The sequence below is a fragment of the Sparus aurata genome, chromosome 3, assembly GCF_900880675.1.
Source record: "Sparus aurata chromosome 3, fSpaAur1.1, whole genome shotgun sequence".
NCBI classification, from domain to species: Eukaryota; Metazoa; Chordata; class Actinopteri; order Spariformes; family Sparidae; genus Sparus; species Sparus aurata.
Window position 1 is genome coordinate 7873522 of NC_044189.1, and position 17844 is coordinate 7891365.

At 41.7% G+C, this 17844-nt stretch overlaps 1 protein-coding gene across 6 annotated transcripts; it reads left to right on the forward strand.

Moving 5' to 3' along the window:
• The first annotated feature begins 8209 nt into the window (after positions 1-8209).
• On the forward strand, positions 8210-17252 carry mbpa (myelin basic protein a). Of its 6 annotated transcripts, XM_030411036.1 has the most exons (7): positions 8210-8591; positions 10940-11035; positions 11471-11497; positions 12980-13000; positions 15267-15350; positions 15461-15481; positions 16024-17252. In XM_030411036.1, the coding sequence occupies exons 1-6, from the start codon at positions 8472-8474 to the stop codon at positions 15461-15463; spliced, it is 351 nt and encodes a 116-aa protein (XP_030266896.1). In that variant the 5' UTR covers positions 8210-8471; the 3' UTR covers positions 15464-15481; positions 16024-17252. The 6 variants fall into 6 exon arrangements, with proteins under 6 accessions (XP_030266896.1, XP_030266879.1, XP_030266916.1 ...); XM_030411019.1 differs by lacking the exon at positions 15461-15481; XM_030411056.1 differs by lacking the exon at positions 12980-13000.
• The last annotated feature ends 592 nt before the right edge of the window (positions 17253-17844 follow it).

Below are 17844 nucleotides of genomic sequence, written 5' to 3' on the forward strand. Positions count from 1 at the left end.
ATAATAACACGCCGCAGAAAGAGCAGCTGCGACACTAGAAATAAAGGCTGAATTTAAAGCTGCTATTTGTAGGAAAAGTTGATTTTTGAGTCACACTCTTCAAATACTGATGCTTTGGGATGGCAGCCGACCCGTCCTGCAATCCCATAGTGTCAGAGCGTTATTATCTTACAAGCAACGCCTTTAAGGAGAAAGTGACTCATCTGTTGATGCTAGATCATTTTACTTGACAACAAAATCTTGAGCAGACTATTCAAACATCTGAAAATAGTAGAAAATGCTGTTTTTTTTAAAAAAAAAACTCTAATTACTTGAGATCAGATTTGCTACAGCAACAGTTATAAATGAAATACACTCAAAATAAGTCAATAATTCTTATTTTTTTCCTTTTTGCACACAGAACAAACATCTTGAAAGTGTTTTCAGTGGAATGTGGCAAAATAAATGAACTTGTTTTGTTTGACTTTAAACTTGAAATTAGATATTTTGTCCCAAGAATGTATCTCCCAAAGAATTATCTAAATTCTGATCTTAAATCTCAATTTCTAAATAAAGTATCTACATAGAATAACTCCCAATATAGTGCAAGAAATGAACTGACCCATGTTCAAAAGTCTTCCAGCCTCGGGGCGGTTGATTATTACACCTGATCAGATGTTTGTAGATCTTAGATGTGATCGATCCAGGACATATGATACGCCTTCTCTCCTTCATATGCAGGTTTTGTTTTTGTAATTTTGCTACACCTGGATGTGAACAAAAACTTCCTTCTTTGCTATAAAATATTTATTTTATACACAATTACAGGTCTCTGAATCAAACGCAGGTTTTAAACTTTGTGAATAAATGGTTCTTACATTCTGAGACTGACTTCATAGTTAAACATCTGTTTATTTTGGTTTTATTTTTTCTTTTCTGCAAGTTTTTAGTCAATCTATCTTATTTCCTTATTTCACTCTTCTTTAACAGTACATCCTGAGGGATGCCGGTTGTTTTTAGGATATTTCGACCGAATCTCTTCTTTCTACTCTCTTCAGAAAAAGATGACAAGGTTGTTTCTGACGCCAGGAGGCTGCAGATGTTAGCTGTGTCAGAACATAATGAAACTGAAAGGCGGCTGGCCCGGTGCTTCCTGCCACACTTCACACCGGCCCAGGAAATCATCGGCAAACACACAGAGCGAGAGAAATCTGTGAAATGCTTTTTGGCATGAAAGTTGAAAATATTGCCAAGTTTTATTATGACAAAAACAATAAGGTTGTACTTTGGTTCAGATCGTGCCAGCGACACATCACAGAACCAGTGCAGGACATTGAAAACTGGGCCTCTTGATATATTTCAGAGATGAATTTATTGTTGTCTTCTGTGAAGCATCTTCTTCTACTCACTGACCTTGGTTGCCTACCAACATATTTCAGTTGTGCAGACTTGAACATGGTAACAATGCCGACACGTGCACAGAAACCCAGTGAGCCGCGTGTGCACGTGATCAGCCTTCAGTCACAGGCAGACACAGATTTACTGTTGCTGGGTCTCAGCGCTGCTTTCAACACCGTAGATCATGACGTGCTGTCAGACCGACTTGAAAACCAATTTGGCATCTCAGGCCTGGATCTCGCTTGGCTGAAGTCTTACCTATCCGTATCTTACATTACCTGTTGTGTCGTATCACATCATATCGTCTTATGCATTGTTTCATAGTTTATCGTATTGTATCGTATCGTATAGTATTGTATAATAATGTATTGTATCGTATTATATTGTATCATATATCCTTTCATTTTGTATGGCATCGTATCCTATTATATGGTGTGGTGCTGGTCGATGCATTTACTATATCATATCACACCATATTGTGTGATATTGTATCGTATCGTACCATTTTCTATCGTATCATATCATATCGTATCGTATTGTATCGTATCGTATCTATTGTATAATATTATATTGCAAGTTGTAATGTATGTTTCTTCCACTGACTCTATTTGCCAGAAAATTGTCTTGACTTCTGTATTGACCTAAAAAGTGACAGGACAACTAGCAGAATATCATGACCGGGCGCCCATTAGCTCAGTTGCTATAGCCAGTGACCCGTACAGAGGATTTGTCCTCGCTGCAGCGGCCCCATGTTTCTTGTCCTGGCCTGGGGCCCTGTGCTGCGTGCCACCTCCTCCGTCTCCTTTCATCTCTGAAGCTGTCCTATCAGTAAAGCCATACATCATATATCATGATGTTAAAATGATTCACCGTGTCTAACAGAAGCTTTTGATCCATTTCAGAAGGCTGCAAAGAAACCCCTGAAATTGCATCTTTTAGTTGTGCACCAAGTTTCAAACTTGAAGGAGGTGCGAAGACAGACGAGGGAAGAAAATGACTAAAAGGAAAGCAAAAAAACTAAAGATCATCAGTTGTGATTTCTCCTCTTTTCTGACTTCTGAAATCAGAAATGTTTGTGCGTCTTCAGCATTCCTTTATTTCCAGCAGCAGCGCCTCAAACAACATCCCGCAGCCCTCAGCTTGAAACAAGAGAGCATGATATTGTTGAGATGCTGAACAAATGATAGCATTATGCTCGAGCACTGTGCGGCGGCTCCTGCCAAACGTTGATGGAATCGTTGGCTTTCGACCACCGAGGCATTTGCATTGAGTTGTTTACCAGCCAAACGGGATCGCTGTGAGGACGCACTGTGGGAAAAGAAGCCATTCACGTCTCACAGTTGATCCTATTAGATCGAACAATGGGAATTTTCTGAGACAATGAAAACACGAAATGCCTCAGAAAATCAGCTGTGCGTCGAATTTCTAAATGTCAGTTTTAAAGGCGGTGGTTCTTATCATAATTTATCTAATTGTAATCAGACACAATCAGATGTTTCATCGGCAGCAGGAAGCGAGGAGACCTTTCTTGACCCGGGGGGACCCCTAGATGGTGACATCAGCTGCTGGGCATCATAGCTATGTTGTCATCTACAGGCTGCGGGGACTGGATGCGACATGAAGAGGTCATCCAGGGTGACATAGGCACGACAACACAGAGGCTTTTTCACTCTGGAAGCAAATAAGCAGCGCACGGTATCATCGAGTATTCCCTGTTTCCCTTGAGTCCACGTCATAACGCTGGACTGAAGAGAAAACTACCCTTGGACCGAGAATAGTAAAGAAATGTAAAGCTTCAGTGATCAATTTAGGTAAAACCATCTGATATAATCTGCAGAGTTCACGGCTTTGTAGTTTTCACGAGACAAACATTCTTCTTCAGTGACAGAAAATCGTTGAAGGATTGCAAACATTGAACGATCCCTTTTGTTTTTGTGTGACAGCAGTTTTCTGGGTCAGGTTTGCTGAAGGATCAGTCTGACGCATTTCAACACTTGTTCTGGTTGAAGAATCATTTCGCTGCTCTTGTTACCTGCTCCTCCTCAAGTATACCAACAACAATCTGAATGGATGCGTAACCACAGATGCAAGGGTGGCTGGATGGATGGATAGAAAACTTTTGACACAAACCTGCAGAGCTCTCATTTCAGTGAATGACGTCCGTTCACTCTTGTTTTGCCTCGGTTTCTTTCACTCTGCCTCTTCTCCTTCTTTGCCACCTCGATTTTCCAGGTATTACTTCCACCGTTATCCGGAGGTAGCAACAGGGGATAACAACGCCTCTACCTGTTTTCGTAATGGCAGAGGAGAGGAGAGTGCATCATGATTTTCTCCTCTGTAAGGGCGCCCTCAGTGGCCTTTTAACATTTTGTACGTTGGGCGACATGTTTTAGGGGCATCAAGGAGGGTATTTCCAATGCTGCACCCAAATTCCCCACCTTCACCTCAATATTTGACTCCTGTGATAACAAACATAGCGTTACGACTTGGATTTTGTTGTTAAGTCTCCATGTCAGTACGACTGGCCATTCAATTTCACAGTGACAGGAGACAAGATGGCACCAGGTCGTGCAGGAATGTTTTATTTAATCTTTTATTGATTTCCAGCGGTGCAGATGACAATCAAAACGTTTTCTAGTCGAACTGAACAGCAGGTTTTTTTGTTAACACTGGAAAAGTAATAATTTATATAGGAGAAAAACAAACTCCTCCACATCCTTCTTTGACTATTTTTAGCTCGAGTGACCTTCAACACTGCAGCCGAAACTGTGACGGAATCAAATGAATTCCTGCACTCACTCACAGACGATTCAGGAGCCATAAAACTGTTTTTACTCATTGATGTTGTAGTTGGTGCAAAGACAGAAAAGGAAAAGATGACTAAAGAAAAGCATCGGCGTAATTTCTCCTATCTTCTGACTTTTAAATCAGACATGTTTGTATGTAGGGGGAAACAAACTCTGGGCTCCTTTTATTACTATTTTTAGCTCGAGTGACCTTCAACACTCTCTGCAGCTGAAGTAACGCCATCAAATGAATTCTTACACTCTCATTTACTCATTATTGTAAAACAAGCCCAACTGCCCAACATATGTTCATGTTCTGCACACGTGATGGAACAGAGGCTGGCTTTCTTCCTCCATCGCTCCAGCAGCAGATACATTGAGCTGCCTCTCTGGGTGGGCGTCTTTGGTCTAGATCAACATTCCTGCCGGGGTTCAAGGATATCTCCCGTGTTTGTGTCCCACAGCTCTGTTGCATGGCCGCTATTGTTTCCCCCTGCGCCCGGCCTCGACCTTCCAGCCGCAGGAACAAATCCAAGACTCTTCTGGACACGAGGGCACAAGCAGTGTGGTCAGCCCACGATCTGCATTCCTGTTCCCTACCTCTGTCAGGCCCGTGGGTGCTGCGCCGAGGGCCCGGCCCTGCAGGGCAAACAGACAGAGCACTGTGTACAGAGCAGAGTGGACAAACATGTCTGCCTATGAGTCTTTCCCCCTTTTATCTGTTTATACAGGAAGCTGGGCAGCCATGTTGGCTCCACAGACTTGGGCGCTCATGTTTAAATGAAAGTTTCACCCACTGTCATAGTCAGGATTCCTCAGCAGATGAGTTCAGATAAAGGACTCATGTCTAAAGTTTTTTTACGAGGATTTTCATTTTCTCTGAATAATTGTGTGTCTAATTTTTGTGAATGAGTTGTGTTAGCGGCTCGTGTGGTTGTTGAAAGACGTGTAATTTCATAATTAGTTTGCATTATAAGGACTGACAGTTGGTTCACATGGTGGTGGGTGGTGGTTCAGACGATTCACCAGACACTGAAACTTCATGTGACGTGAGTAACGTCATGTTGTTTTCCACTGAAGAACATTAACTTAGTATGTAACTTTTCTCACAGCAATGAATAATAAGTATGGATTTACTCAAATGAATACCTTCAAACAGTTTAGCTTTGTAAAATTAATAATTCTACTTTCTAATCAGAATAAATCGAGCTTGAAAATAACTTTTGTGTCGTGTTTCCAGGCTGGAGACAAACTGGATTATTACTATTAACAGAGGGCACCAAGAATCAAACCAGCAACCACAAATTCCACTACAATTATTGTACAATTATTGGACTACCCCTTCTATCTCCTGAGCCATGACCGACCTTTGGCTACTTTGACCACTACTGCTCCTGCTACTCAGGGAATCAAGCCAGCAAACTTCCAATTACCAACCTTACTGCTGCTAGTACCCTAGATGACATATCGAAGCTTCGATCTACAAAGTTCCAATTACCAACCTTTCTGTCATTACTGCTACCCGTAACCTTCCACTTACTGATCTTACTGGTACTTGGAGAAACTGAGAATCGAACCGGCATCCTTCTGATAACTGGATGACCCGCTCTACCTCCGGAGCCACACAAGCGTACGGCTGACAAGTGTTTTGTTTCCTGAATAACAAAAATGTCTGTGATTCTGATTTCCTTCCGTGGTTTATCATACACTGTAACAATAATAATATGAAAACATGCTGCTACACTGATGGTTTATGCAACATGGACATTTTTCAAATAACAGAGTGTTCTTTGTAATGTGCGCGGGGCTTCATCTGAGGGAAGAAAAATCGGTCCTGATACATCCAGCTGCAGTGCCGACATCAGCGGGGGACCGTCGACGAGAGGAACATGATTAGAGCCTGAAGCATTATCCTGTAATGAAGCTCAGCAACACCACAGCATGACGGTGGAGGAACGGCTCCTGTTCACAGCCTGCGTCTGTGTCTTCAGGAGATATTTCACCCAACCAGGGCATGACACTTTTATCTATTTCCACGTTTAACATATACCTTACATCTGTGAGAGCCTTTAAATGGAAAGAAAGTCAAATATTAAACATACAGCCGGTGACATCAGATGAAACATGGACGCCACACACATTTGACTGATTTGGTGCCACTGGACTTATCTTATCTCTTGTATTTCACTTATTTAACAGGACAAACACACATTTCTGAAATGTTGCAGCTGTAACTTCCACCATCCTCCTGCTTCCACTTGTCATAACGCTCTGTGATATGAAAACAGCTTCATCCGTGGCCACACTTTGCTTCTCTAAAAGTAACTTTCTGACTTGAAATAAGAAAACGGCTCCAACAAAAAGGCATCTGTTCCAAAATATTAATATTCTGACGCTGCATGGGTGTTTTCTAACACAACTTACCCTGCAACAGATCCGGCTTTGTTCACCGGCTGCTGCGGGCGACACAACACGTGCACGACTCTCACAATGGCAACTGAAAGTTACACAGTTATTCAAGGATGTTTGAAATTGTGTGTCCAAGGCACAATGACAGAAACCTTCACAACACAATAAATGTTGTGCTTGAGCGGTGGAGTACACAACAATCTTCTCTCAAGGTTTCCTGACTCCTCTTCGTGAAGGCGACAAGAAGTACAAACTTTAAATCACTTTTGTCCCTGTTAGCTTAAATGTTAGCAGTTCTACTTTTGGCTAATATTCTAGTAATTTGGCATTTTCACCATTACAATGCTAACATGTTGGTGTTTTGCAGATTTAACACATGTTTGTGTTAGTTTTGTTTGTTAGCATGCAAAAATGTGCTAATAAGCACAAATCACTAGTTAAGCTAAGTAGCACAAAACACTGTTTTTTAGCTAATGTTTAGATTTTTGGATTAAATACTACTTTAACATTGTTAACAAATGTAAGGTTAGGCCTACAGCTGGGAATGAATGTCATTGATTTTGCAGCTATTTCAGTGTCAGACCTTCTGATAACTGTCCTCACCGCTGCTGCTGATGCTACCTACATAGCCGGGAATCGAACCGACGACCAAATGTTGGACAAACTGACATTTATATTTGATGACGTCACGAGAGGAAAAATACAGGGATCACCAAAGTTAGATACATTCTGTGGAGAACACGGATGGATAACTGAACAATTTGCCCTGTTTGTTGCAATAAATACAATTTCAATACACTCCTTGGCCCTCGTTCCCCTCTCTCTGAAATTTAAAGTCTAATGTCAATGCAGGGTAGGAACTTGGGTTGCTCATGTTAACCTATAAAGTACTGTTAGCGACCAGGCAGTGAAGCAGTGATCTTTATCATTCGATGGCCTGATTGACGGCATGAACTTCTGAATATACTGCCAGCGTCCATGCTTTTCTGTCTCGATCAGATGTTTGCATGAACGCCACTGACGACCACTCACGATGTTTGAGGGAAGTCTTGAAGGGTTGCTCCATTTCTTCAGTTCATGGGGGGAGATTTCAACAGCCACTCCTGTAACTCTGTTTGAGGGCGCCCTAAAAATCAAGGTGTCGGGGGAAAAAAATTGGAAATGGGACTGAGCCAGAGTCAAGTAGCCGAGATATTTCTGTCCCAAACACAACTTCTGAAGCTCTATTAGTCATAAAGCTCTGAGTCACAGAGCTGTTTTGGCTTCATTTGTTTCAGCACAGAAATAAAGAAAATCGAAACATGCCAAGTCACCACCACTTTATTCCATCACTGTGCAGACGCAGACCGTTGGCTCGTGTTCACGCGGGTTTCCACACAGGCTCGCTCTTTCTTCTGGGCCTCTCCGTATGTTAATCTGGGCGACTGTACGTCGAATTTAAACACCATCCATTAAGAAAATATATGAGTCCGATTCAACAATGGATCACAGTTGTGCGGGCTGCTTTGCATCAGGGTGCGAGTGCAGACTCAGAGATAACCCTTGTTGTCCCTGCGGCCGGGGTGAAGCAGATGGGGACAGGAACAATGGCCGGGCCCTCGCGGAGGGCGGCAGTGACTGACACAGCCACTGAAGCTCTGAAGAATGCCTGGAGCTGAGCCAGAGCCATGGACCTCACTGACACTCCAGCCTCACCGCACCCACCCCGACCTGACCCTCCTCATGTCCCATGGTGCCCCGGGAGCGAGGGGGGCAACACCTTCAAAGACGCGTCAGAGAGAGCTGCAAACGACACTGACGGAGCTGCAGAGACGGGTGTTGGCACCGTGGGCAGTCTTGAAGAGGAGTACTCAGTAGATACAGAAAGGTCAACTCCACCCAGCCTCAGCGAATACTAGCATGGCTACAGCAAGCACCTCAGGGCAGAGCACCTTCGGGCTCGGGAGGAAAAAGAAGAACCCCGGTCTCATGGATCAGATTAGCAAGTTCTTTGGAGGAGACAAAAAGAAAAGGAGCAAGGTGAGTATTGAAGCGTCTGAATTTTAAAGGGGTAGTTCAGGGTTGGTTTTTTTTGCTTCCTGAAACTAAAATACTGTGCCGTGACTTTTGTTGAATTTGGAATTTGCTTCTAATTCCAGTCAGTTGCTTAAAGACTCCAGTAAAATTCCAGTTCCTCCATAGAAGCGCCTGATTTTCTGATACATGAATTCTGAGGACTGTTTTGTTGATGTCGCATGAAAACCAAAACGTCAGCGCTTCATAATGTAGGAAAAATAACCCTTTCTTATTTATGTGACAGTGTGAAGATAGATAATATAAAGATACTATCCACCGGGTTTGTAAAAGTTGTCGTAAAGTTTAAGATGTAGACGAATTTCCTAAACCCATTAAGGAACACAAAAAAGGACAAAATAGCTTGATAATTAGACATACAACAGGAAAAGACAACTCACTGCCTTTTGTGGAGTGTTCTGCAGATATAATGCCATAAATCAAGAAAAAAAGAATTGCAAGTTGAATTCTTTACATTTTTAAATTATATTTTAGAAAGGTAAAATAAAGAATGAATCCATGTATTCAACATTGTCTACTGCCAACAGGTGTTGCCACTACGGGAAAAAATCAGGTCTCACCACGCTAAACATGTAGATTTATATCTTTACTTTTAAACTCATATGCCGTTTGTTCTCGGCAGCCGCATAAAGTACATTTCTCCGTTTGGGGCTTTGCTCGTCGGTGAAGGGATTTGGAGAGAGTCTGTTTGAAGAACCAGTGAGAGTTTATTTCCCAAACCAGAATCTTCAAGATTGTGATTTGAGTTTGGCGATGAACTTCATTCCTCTTTGATTTTAAGGGAATAATGCCGCCTGGTGTGCAGTATTTTTTGTGAGAAGTAAGATGCAACAAAGAAAAAGATGAATTCATGCTCTGAATTCTCTGTCTCTATCTCTTATCAGGGTTAATCTGAAAACAATTCTTAAACTTGGTAATAAGTTGGGACTGTTGACTGGGACCAAAATGTTTGAGAGGCTGTGATAGTTAATTGGCTGAATTTTACAGGTCGTCTTTGTTAGGAAATTTGCTTTTTGAGTCTCTTTCCCAACTCGTCGAAAAGTGGCCCTCTGGGATTGTAGGTCGAGTCGGCCGCCATCCCAAAGCATTGAGGAAAGACAGTCAAAAATCTGCTTTTCTCATAAATATGACCTGTATTATGACACTTCAGTGGTACAGACGTGCTGCTGCACAAGCGCACTGAAACATATGTTAATGTAAATGTAGCATCATTATCGTACGATTTAACATCTGGATTTTTATAATATGCAGTCATTCATGAGTTCACATGATAAAAAAAACAACATTATTTTATCTGAGTTTATAAGTTAAATAGTAAAACATAGAGGGAAAACAGAAGCCTAAGCTAAATGCACAACAGATGCTCCATCACTAAGATGCAGGTAAATTGAGTTTGTAATGTGAGGCTGGCCCTGAGCTGCAGATAGAAAAACCTCAGACGGACAAAATCTCTTTCAAGATCCAGACTGAGCGCGGTGTGATGGGAGGGGCCCTCAGGAGTCAGCGCTGCTCTCACACAGACCCCCTTTCATCTCACACGAATATCTGCGGCACAATGTACCACGGATCACAAATATTTTCAGATGGATGAAGATCTCTTCTTCCGTCATGTGTCACAGGCTTTCTGTCCTGCATTCGCATTATAATACAGAGCCAAAAGAAAACTACAAAGACGGATATCTATACGTGGGAGGTATCTTTTTTAGGGCACTGAAAGCAGAAAACACACTTAAATTACGACAACCAAACAGTGTGTTTGTGGTCAGACTGCAGGATGAATCAGCCGTCAGCGGAGATGATCAGATGAGGCTATTGTGGAGGTTGTGTTTGCGAGACTTTCTAGTTTCATACTAAGAGACGAGCGTGTCAGCCGGCCACCACAATGAATCTCTACAATGTGTACACATAGTCGACAACGTCAGCCTTCGCCCTCTTAATCCACTTGTATTTTATTTGACCTTAAATGATTACTTCTGCAGACTTCATCTCTCTCACACATTATGAGACTCTCCGCTCAGCAGGGCCTTGAACCTATTATAATGACTGTAATTATTATATAAGCAGGAACGGCGCAGCTAGCACACACTTTCAGGAAATAACTGATGTCTGTCCGAGCTCATGCCGAGCTAATCCATCATGAATATACTGCGTGAAAAGACTTTAGCTACACGTTGCTTCGGGGGCTAAAGAACCTGATGCATTTTGATGTGACTCCTATTCGATCTGACAGCAGCTTTACTCCTTCTTGTGCCGTAACGTGTAAACATTAACTTGACCTCTGTTGATCCTCACAGGGGTCGTTCAGGGGTCACTCTGCCTCCTCGCCCCTGCAGTCCTCCACTCGCCGCAAGACCAATGAGAATGCTGTGGTGCATTTCTTCAGGAGCTTCGTAAGTTTCTCTGAATAAATTATCCAAATAACCGCCCATACGCATTGTTGATCCATGTACATAAAGCCACTTGCTAACATCCTGAGTTTCATCCAAACAGTTTGATGTATTACTCAGAACAATTCAGAGCAAAGAACACACCACTTTCCTCCAATGTCGAACTGTCAGTTTTCCTTTTGATTTGCTTTGGATCCGACTTTTGGCATCAAAACCGCGGCAGCATCTCAAGAACCGCGCGTCAAACTGTTTTCCTCGGCTCCCTCACAGATCACAAAGCTGCGTGACTCCTTCATTTACATAAAAAAAGGGAATGGGAGAAGGTTTCAATCAGCAGCTCAATCATCTGTTTGTTTCACAACAGAGTTTTGTTGTTCTGCTCTCCCGCCCTGCCCAATCAGTCATTCTGTCATTTGTTTGTTGCTTGGTGTCTCTCAGGTTTCCTCCCCTCGTCCTAAATCCAGGGTGAGTCTCACTTTTTCACAATATCTTGTTTTTGTTGATCATTCCAGGGGTGAAGATGCAGAGGTGCACTGATAATTCACAAGAAGACTTCTGATCCCTTTTTAGTCGTGACTAATGGTCTCCATCATTTTTTCTCAATGTCAGATTTAAACTGAAGTTCAAGCTGAAGTTTCTTGAATGATGTTTTAAGCTTTTTATTGGATATCCACTTTAGGCTTCACTGGGTACCCTTGGGTAGGTCTATTGGGGGCTTTAGGCCATCATGTGTGGTACTTATAACTTTGGCACCATCCAGTGGTAGGAGGCCGATCACATAAAATGCTACACAGCAACTAGCACTTCTACTGTCCCTTCCCTCAGTGGATCTGACCTAAAGACAGAGTCAAATGTTTACGAACAAAAATGCAGGCCATCAATAAAACGTGTAAGATGATAAAGTCATAGCCTAGGTTTGTGTGTTAGCATGTTCACATTTGCTAATAAGTACCAAATACTAGTTAAGCCAATTATCAGTGACAGTGGTTTTAAGCAAATGTGCATCCATTAGCATTACACGCTGGTTACGCTAATTAGCACTCACAATGGTTTTTAGCTCATATTTGGCTATTAGCGCATAAAATTAGTTTAACACTAGCTAATCAGCAGTAAAATCTAGTTTAAAGCTATTTTTTGGCGATTAGAATTAAACACCAGTTTAGCCAATTAGTATTAACAGTAGTTTTAAGCAAATGTTTAGCTATTTAACACTACTTTAGCTAACTAGCAACAACAGCGCTTTTCGGCTAATGTTTAGTTATTAGCACTTTATACTAGTTTCGCTAAATGCATTTAACATTAGCTTAGTAAATTATCACTAAAAATGGTTTTCAGCATTGATTAGCTATTAGCACTAAATATCAGTTTAGACAATTAGCACTATTCAATGGTTTTGAGCTAATGTTTACCTACGAGTAGCAACTAAATACTTGTTTAGCTAATAACATGTAGCAGTTGAAACTAGTTTAAAGCTAATATTTCGCTATAAGCTCTATATATTACTCTTCCCTGCAGGAAAAAAAACAGCATAGATCAGCATCAAAACACAACATATGCCGGTCTTGCTAGTGACTGGTCTGTTTTGGTGCTGGTTTTGAGGCTGGTCTATGCTGTTTTTTTCGAGCAGGGTTGCTTATATTTCAAACTTAATGATAATTCTACTGTATATTGATGGAATCAGTGGGTCACGCGGCAAACCTGAGGGGCCACAGTGTGTTATCTACTCATTAACATGCATACATATACGTTGGAAAAGTCACTCTTATGTACAACAACTTATGCATTAGGGACCACAAACCAAAAAAACATTGATGGCTGGTTTTAGGGAAGTACACACCTCTTTAATTTATTAACCATCACATCATGGCCTCATCTCACCATCTTATATCTTTGATGCCACCGCACTCTCATCTCATCATGTCACTGTCTGTTTCTTTTCATCTCCAGTGGAGAGACGTCTTGGGCTTGGTACGTCACACAACCTTCCCCTCTCCAGTCAAACAGTAGCTCCACTGCTGACTGAACCTGTGTGTGTGTGTGTGTGTGTGTGTGTTATAATCCCATTTCTGTCTGCAGAAAGCTTGTCTGCAACATCTTGTTTGTGTGCAGTGCAGCTGTTACCTAACCTTCACGCACCTCCTGTCCCTTTCTCTGCTTTGTGCCTTGAAGAAGAAATACATCTTTTATACTCCAGCATGTGGATTTAACACACATTCAAAAGGAGGGATGATTCAGTGTTTACATACAGAAGCTAAAGGCTTACAGCAGCTCACTCTTCCACAGAAAAAACATTTTCATCCACTGATTCATCGGTTGATAAATATTGATTTATTCATTATTGACACATCAAGTATTGGCTTACTGGTAAATTAATTTTCTTTGCTCCAATCCAGAGCGACTCACTGCTTCTGGATGACTTTGAAACCGCTCAACTATTTATGAACCACAGCCGGTAAACATATTCTCTTAGGACCTCTTGGCCTGCATCACCTCACGCCTCCTCCTCCTCCTCTCTTTCACAACTCTGGTTCTCCGTAACACCTCCATCCCCTCTGAGCCAGAGATGACTCACCGAAACATCTTTTTTGACATCTGTTTTGCCTTTCCCCCTCCTTTGTTTTTTATCTCATCTGTCCCGTGACTCCGGACAGCCATTCGTGTGTCACTCGACGGTCATTGTCAGTCTTTACCTCGTCCTTGTCATCCATTCTCTTCCTCCTGAAGGTTTCCAGAGTCTGGTCCTGTCATGTGTTCGTGTTTTTCCTCCGTGTCTCGATCACGTTATTTTCTCGAACAACACAGACGACTCATCCGCACTACACTGCTGCTGTTGCAGGGAAACCACAAAACTGCCGTTTTATTGTTTTGACCTGCAGCTTAGGTGCTGTAAAAGTTAAAATAAGGTTACGGATTTAAACAATTTTATGACCTTTCAAGCAGGTCTCATCAACCTGCGTTCAAATAACATGACTTTACACTTCCAAGTTACATGCAATTTTGGTGTGCAGGTGATGCGTCAGTCCTTCCTCTTCTATGGAAAGCAGATCTGTGGTCGGGTTATTGCACAATGACTGAGCAGATCAATTGCCAGTGACTCCCAAAACAACATGACTGCTAGAACATACCAGCGACAGTGAACCTGACCGCTGTCGTCTGCTCACAATTTGGTTAGGATGAATCAACCAAACTACTTGGCTAGGTTTAGGCAAACATTGTGGTTTGGCTTAAAATAACTCCATTACTTATGTTACTTTAGTTACAAATGCACCTAAGTTACATACGTGACTGCAGTTTCTGTGTTATGTAAATTACTTTATTGTTCTAGTAAGTTAAAATAACTGACCGATGAATGTTTGGTGTCAGACTGGACACGATTAGCGGTCTCTATACGTCCCGGTCCTCCTCCCTATGTGAAATTTCTCGCCCTTTTTGCTACTTTACTTGACTTCCTCCTTTGCTTCTCTAATAATGACTACGGCCACTAGAGGTCGCTGTCTAACAAGATAATACAGGTCGTGATAAAACGCTTTCTCAGTTGACCTGTAAGGTCTTTTTCTACTTGATTGGGTTTAGGAAAAGATGACTCACGTGATGATACTTAAAAACATTACGTCCATTAACTTTACAGACCTGAATTTGAAAAACGTTGCCTCTCAGTTTCTCGTGGGACACAAACACAAGTCTCCAACCATCAGCCCCAATGTCCACCCACATTTTTGATATGTGGTATTTTGGTCTGTTTAAGTTAAACCTAATAAAAAGTTGGATTGGTGTATCACCTGCAAGCAAAATTGGTCTGCACATTTAAAACTCAGTGAAAACATAGATCCATACACAGAAAGATTGGCTGATATCAATGCAGTTAAAGAAGATGGAAGTAAGACAAAGAGATATATGTGCAAATTGTCCACAAGTGCAGAAGTGTTGGCAGTAATGAGGAAGTATACACTCTTTTCCTCATATTAGGACATATTATTTGTGGATATGTTGTATGCATTGTGTCCAACAACAGCGATAACTGTGCCCCCTATAACATATTTAAGCAAATGTTTTCGGCATTTTGTAAAAGAAGTCAGAGATCTCTGACGCTCTGAGATTGAATGTTCCTCATCTTGTTAAAAATATCAATCGATATAAAACAAGTTAAACGTCTGGTTAAAGGTTAGACCATGACGGAGCGGCAGCGCCCTGGTTTCAGGTCTCCATCTGTGCTTATAGAGGCATTTTTTTCTAGGCCTCGTCGCCGCGTGCTGAGAGCACAAAGTCGCCGGTCAGAAGACGCAGAGACCAAAGCACACTGTCCAGACTCTTCAACCTGGTGAGCTTCTACCGCACGTTTGAATCCTTGTTTCGCCCTGATTTTCCCACTTTGTACTGTAAAACTGGGCTTTACAAAACGCTGTTTCCTGTCTGTGTTTAATGCTACAGTGATGCTCTCGTCAGAGATCAGTGAGTAATGAATCAAAGCAGCATAATAAGTCATCCTTTTGGTTCAGCCATCATCTTTCATCGACACGCTTTCACAGCCACAGAGGAGGATGAGGGCCACTGTGAAAAGTTCTGACTTTCTTTCTCAGTTCTGATCTTAATCTCAAATCTGACTTTACCGTCAGAATCGAGGGAAAAGTCAGAAGTCAGTTTTTCTCTTTACAGTGGCCCCAGTCCTCTGCCATACACATCAGCCTGTCATCATAATAAACTAATGAATTAAAGAGCAACATTTTCATTTTTTTACAGTGACACTACATCTAAACACAGATATTAAATCTCTCACATTTGTTTTCATCGATTCGTTTTCTGCGAACGCCATCTACCTCGACTCGCTTGAGGCTTTACTTTCAGCGTGGATGATCTCCTTCACTCCCAATAAATGTGAAGCATCCGACAATCACATCTTTCAGCAACGACACAAAAACCCAACCACACGTTCATCTTGCATGTCAGCACAGATGTTTTCCCAGCCTTCATCATCCTCTTCCTGTTCTCTCCAGGGAGACACCAAGTCCCGTCCACCCCCTAAACGCTGGAGCACCATCTTCTAAGCTCTCCGCCGAGGACCAAGCCGCAGATCCGACGCCGACGGGACGAGACAAAGAAGAAGAAGAAGGAGGAGGAGGAGGAGGAGGAACAGATCTGCAAGCGGCGGACTCACAACCTCAAGAAATGTTAACACACTAACAGCGGCCTCCTTGTATGTTTAGACAAGTGACACCGCGTCATGAAATACCACCGTTTGTAGGTGTTCACTGTCTCTTTAATCCTGCTCCTCAGCGTATCTCGTCTCAGTCATTATGTAGCTGTAAAAAACAAACAAAAATCACCCATTCAAGTATCTTTGGTCTGATGGTGCTACTGTCTGCTGTCTGAGGTCCGTGCGTGGCAGATGTTTTATATTCGTCTCCCGTCATCTGCATTTTTGTACACGAGTGGCGCTTTCTGTATCTCGCTGACTCTCACACCAAACAAGCCTTTCTTTGTTTTTTTCGCTTTTCGTACGTGAAGTCTAGACGGAGTGTTCGTGTGTGGTCGCTGTGCTCGAGTGAAATGTACGTCGCAAACAAAAATAAAAGAAATGTATCTGGAAAAACACAACTGGGAACCTTCAGTGTTTGAACTGCGTGGACTCTAATGTTGGTTTTCTATGTAACACGTTTGTTTCATTACGCTTCAGTGTAATTTAAAAAAAAAAAAAACATGTACAGTATGATGTCATCCAAAGCGCCCTTTTCAAATGCACTGTTTAAAACTAAATAATACCAACCAAAAAAAAAAAAACGACTGGTCTGCTCTCATTTCTTTTACCTGTCTGCATCTGCTTAAAATAAGTTTGAAGTTTTGATGTTATCTGTGTTTTGTTTAGAAGATGATAAATGTTCGTTGTATCTGATGGTCAGACAGTAAGTGGTTCGTGGTGGAGGCACTCGGATGGTCGGGAAGGAGGAGGAGTTTTGGGACAGCATGTTGAATTCAAAAAGCTCTGACGTGTATTTTCCATTTTGTTCGCCATGAATTACATCCCGATGCTCTGTCTGTATGTTCACTCTAACTAGATTCTCAAAAGAACTGTAAAGGTGTTTTTTTGTCGTTGTTTTTTATTCTGAGGTTGCTGACATGTGGTGGTGCTACAGGACTAGGAACTGATACTTAGAAAACCTGAGTGTTTTGTTTCCTCTTAATGTAAAAACTCTAACTGGAAATAAACACGTCTCCTTCTGACAAACCTGTCTCCTTGATTACATCTATTTTTCAGCCAAACCGACCAATCAAACAGATTAACTCTACGTGGATGCCATTGATTTTTAAATTGAACCACACGGCGACGCGCCAAAAAAGTTTTATACATTTTACATTTACATTTTGGGCATTTAGCAGACACTAAAAATAAATACATTTGTCACAAGAAAGAAACCACGACATATCACCGTCGATTGAGTAAAAAAATAAAAGATAGAAACAATTTTGAAAGCCCTCATCTGAGCACCGTAGCTGCTATTTATCAAGGAAACCTTAAGTGCATAAATGCATAATGATTTAAGTGCGAAGGATTTAAAAACAGCTGACTCGGCCGAAGCAGAAACGCCTCCAGAACATGAAAGAACACACTTCAGAGAGCAGGATGAACAATTTCACAAGAAATAATCTAAAAAAAACTGGATAGAAATGTCCGTAATAACAAAAACATTTCAAACTTCAAAACAAGCAGCCAACATCTCTGACATCTGATCAAACGATACTTGGTCATACACACACAGTGCTGTCTTGTTCTATATTATTCTATTCGTTATTATTTATTATCTATTAAATCTTCCCAA

What these genes read in the sequence shown, in the direction of transcription:
- mbpa (XM_030411019.1), top strand. Translation starts at nt 8,472, where the DNA reads ATGGCTACAGCAAGCACCTCAGGGCAGAGCACCTTCGGGCTCGGGAGG. An exon ending in TGCATTTCTTCAGGAGCTTC is followed by an intron (nt 11,036 to 11,470) that starts GTAAGTTTCTCT and finishes GGTGTCTCTCAG; the next exon opens with GTTTCCTCCCCTCGTCCTAA. An exon ending in TGTCCAGACTCTTCAACCTG is followed by an intron (nt 15,351 to 16,023) that starts GTGAGCTTCTAC and finishes TGTTCTCTCCAG; the next exon opens with GGAGACACCAAGTCCCGTCC.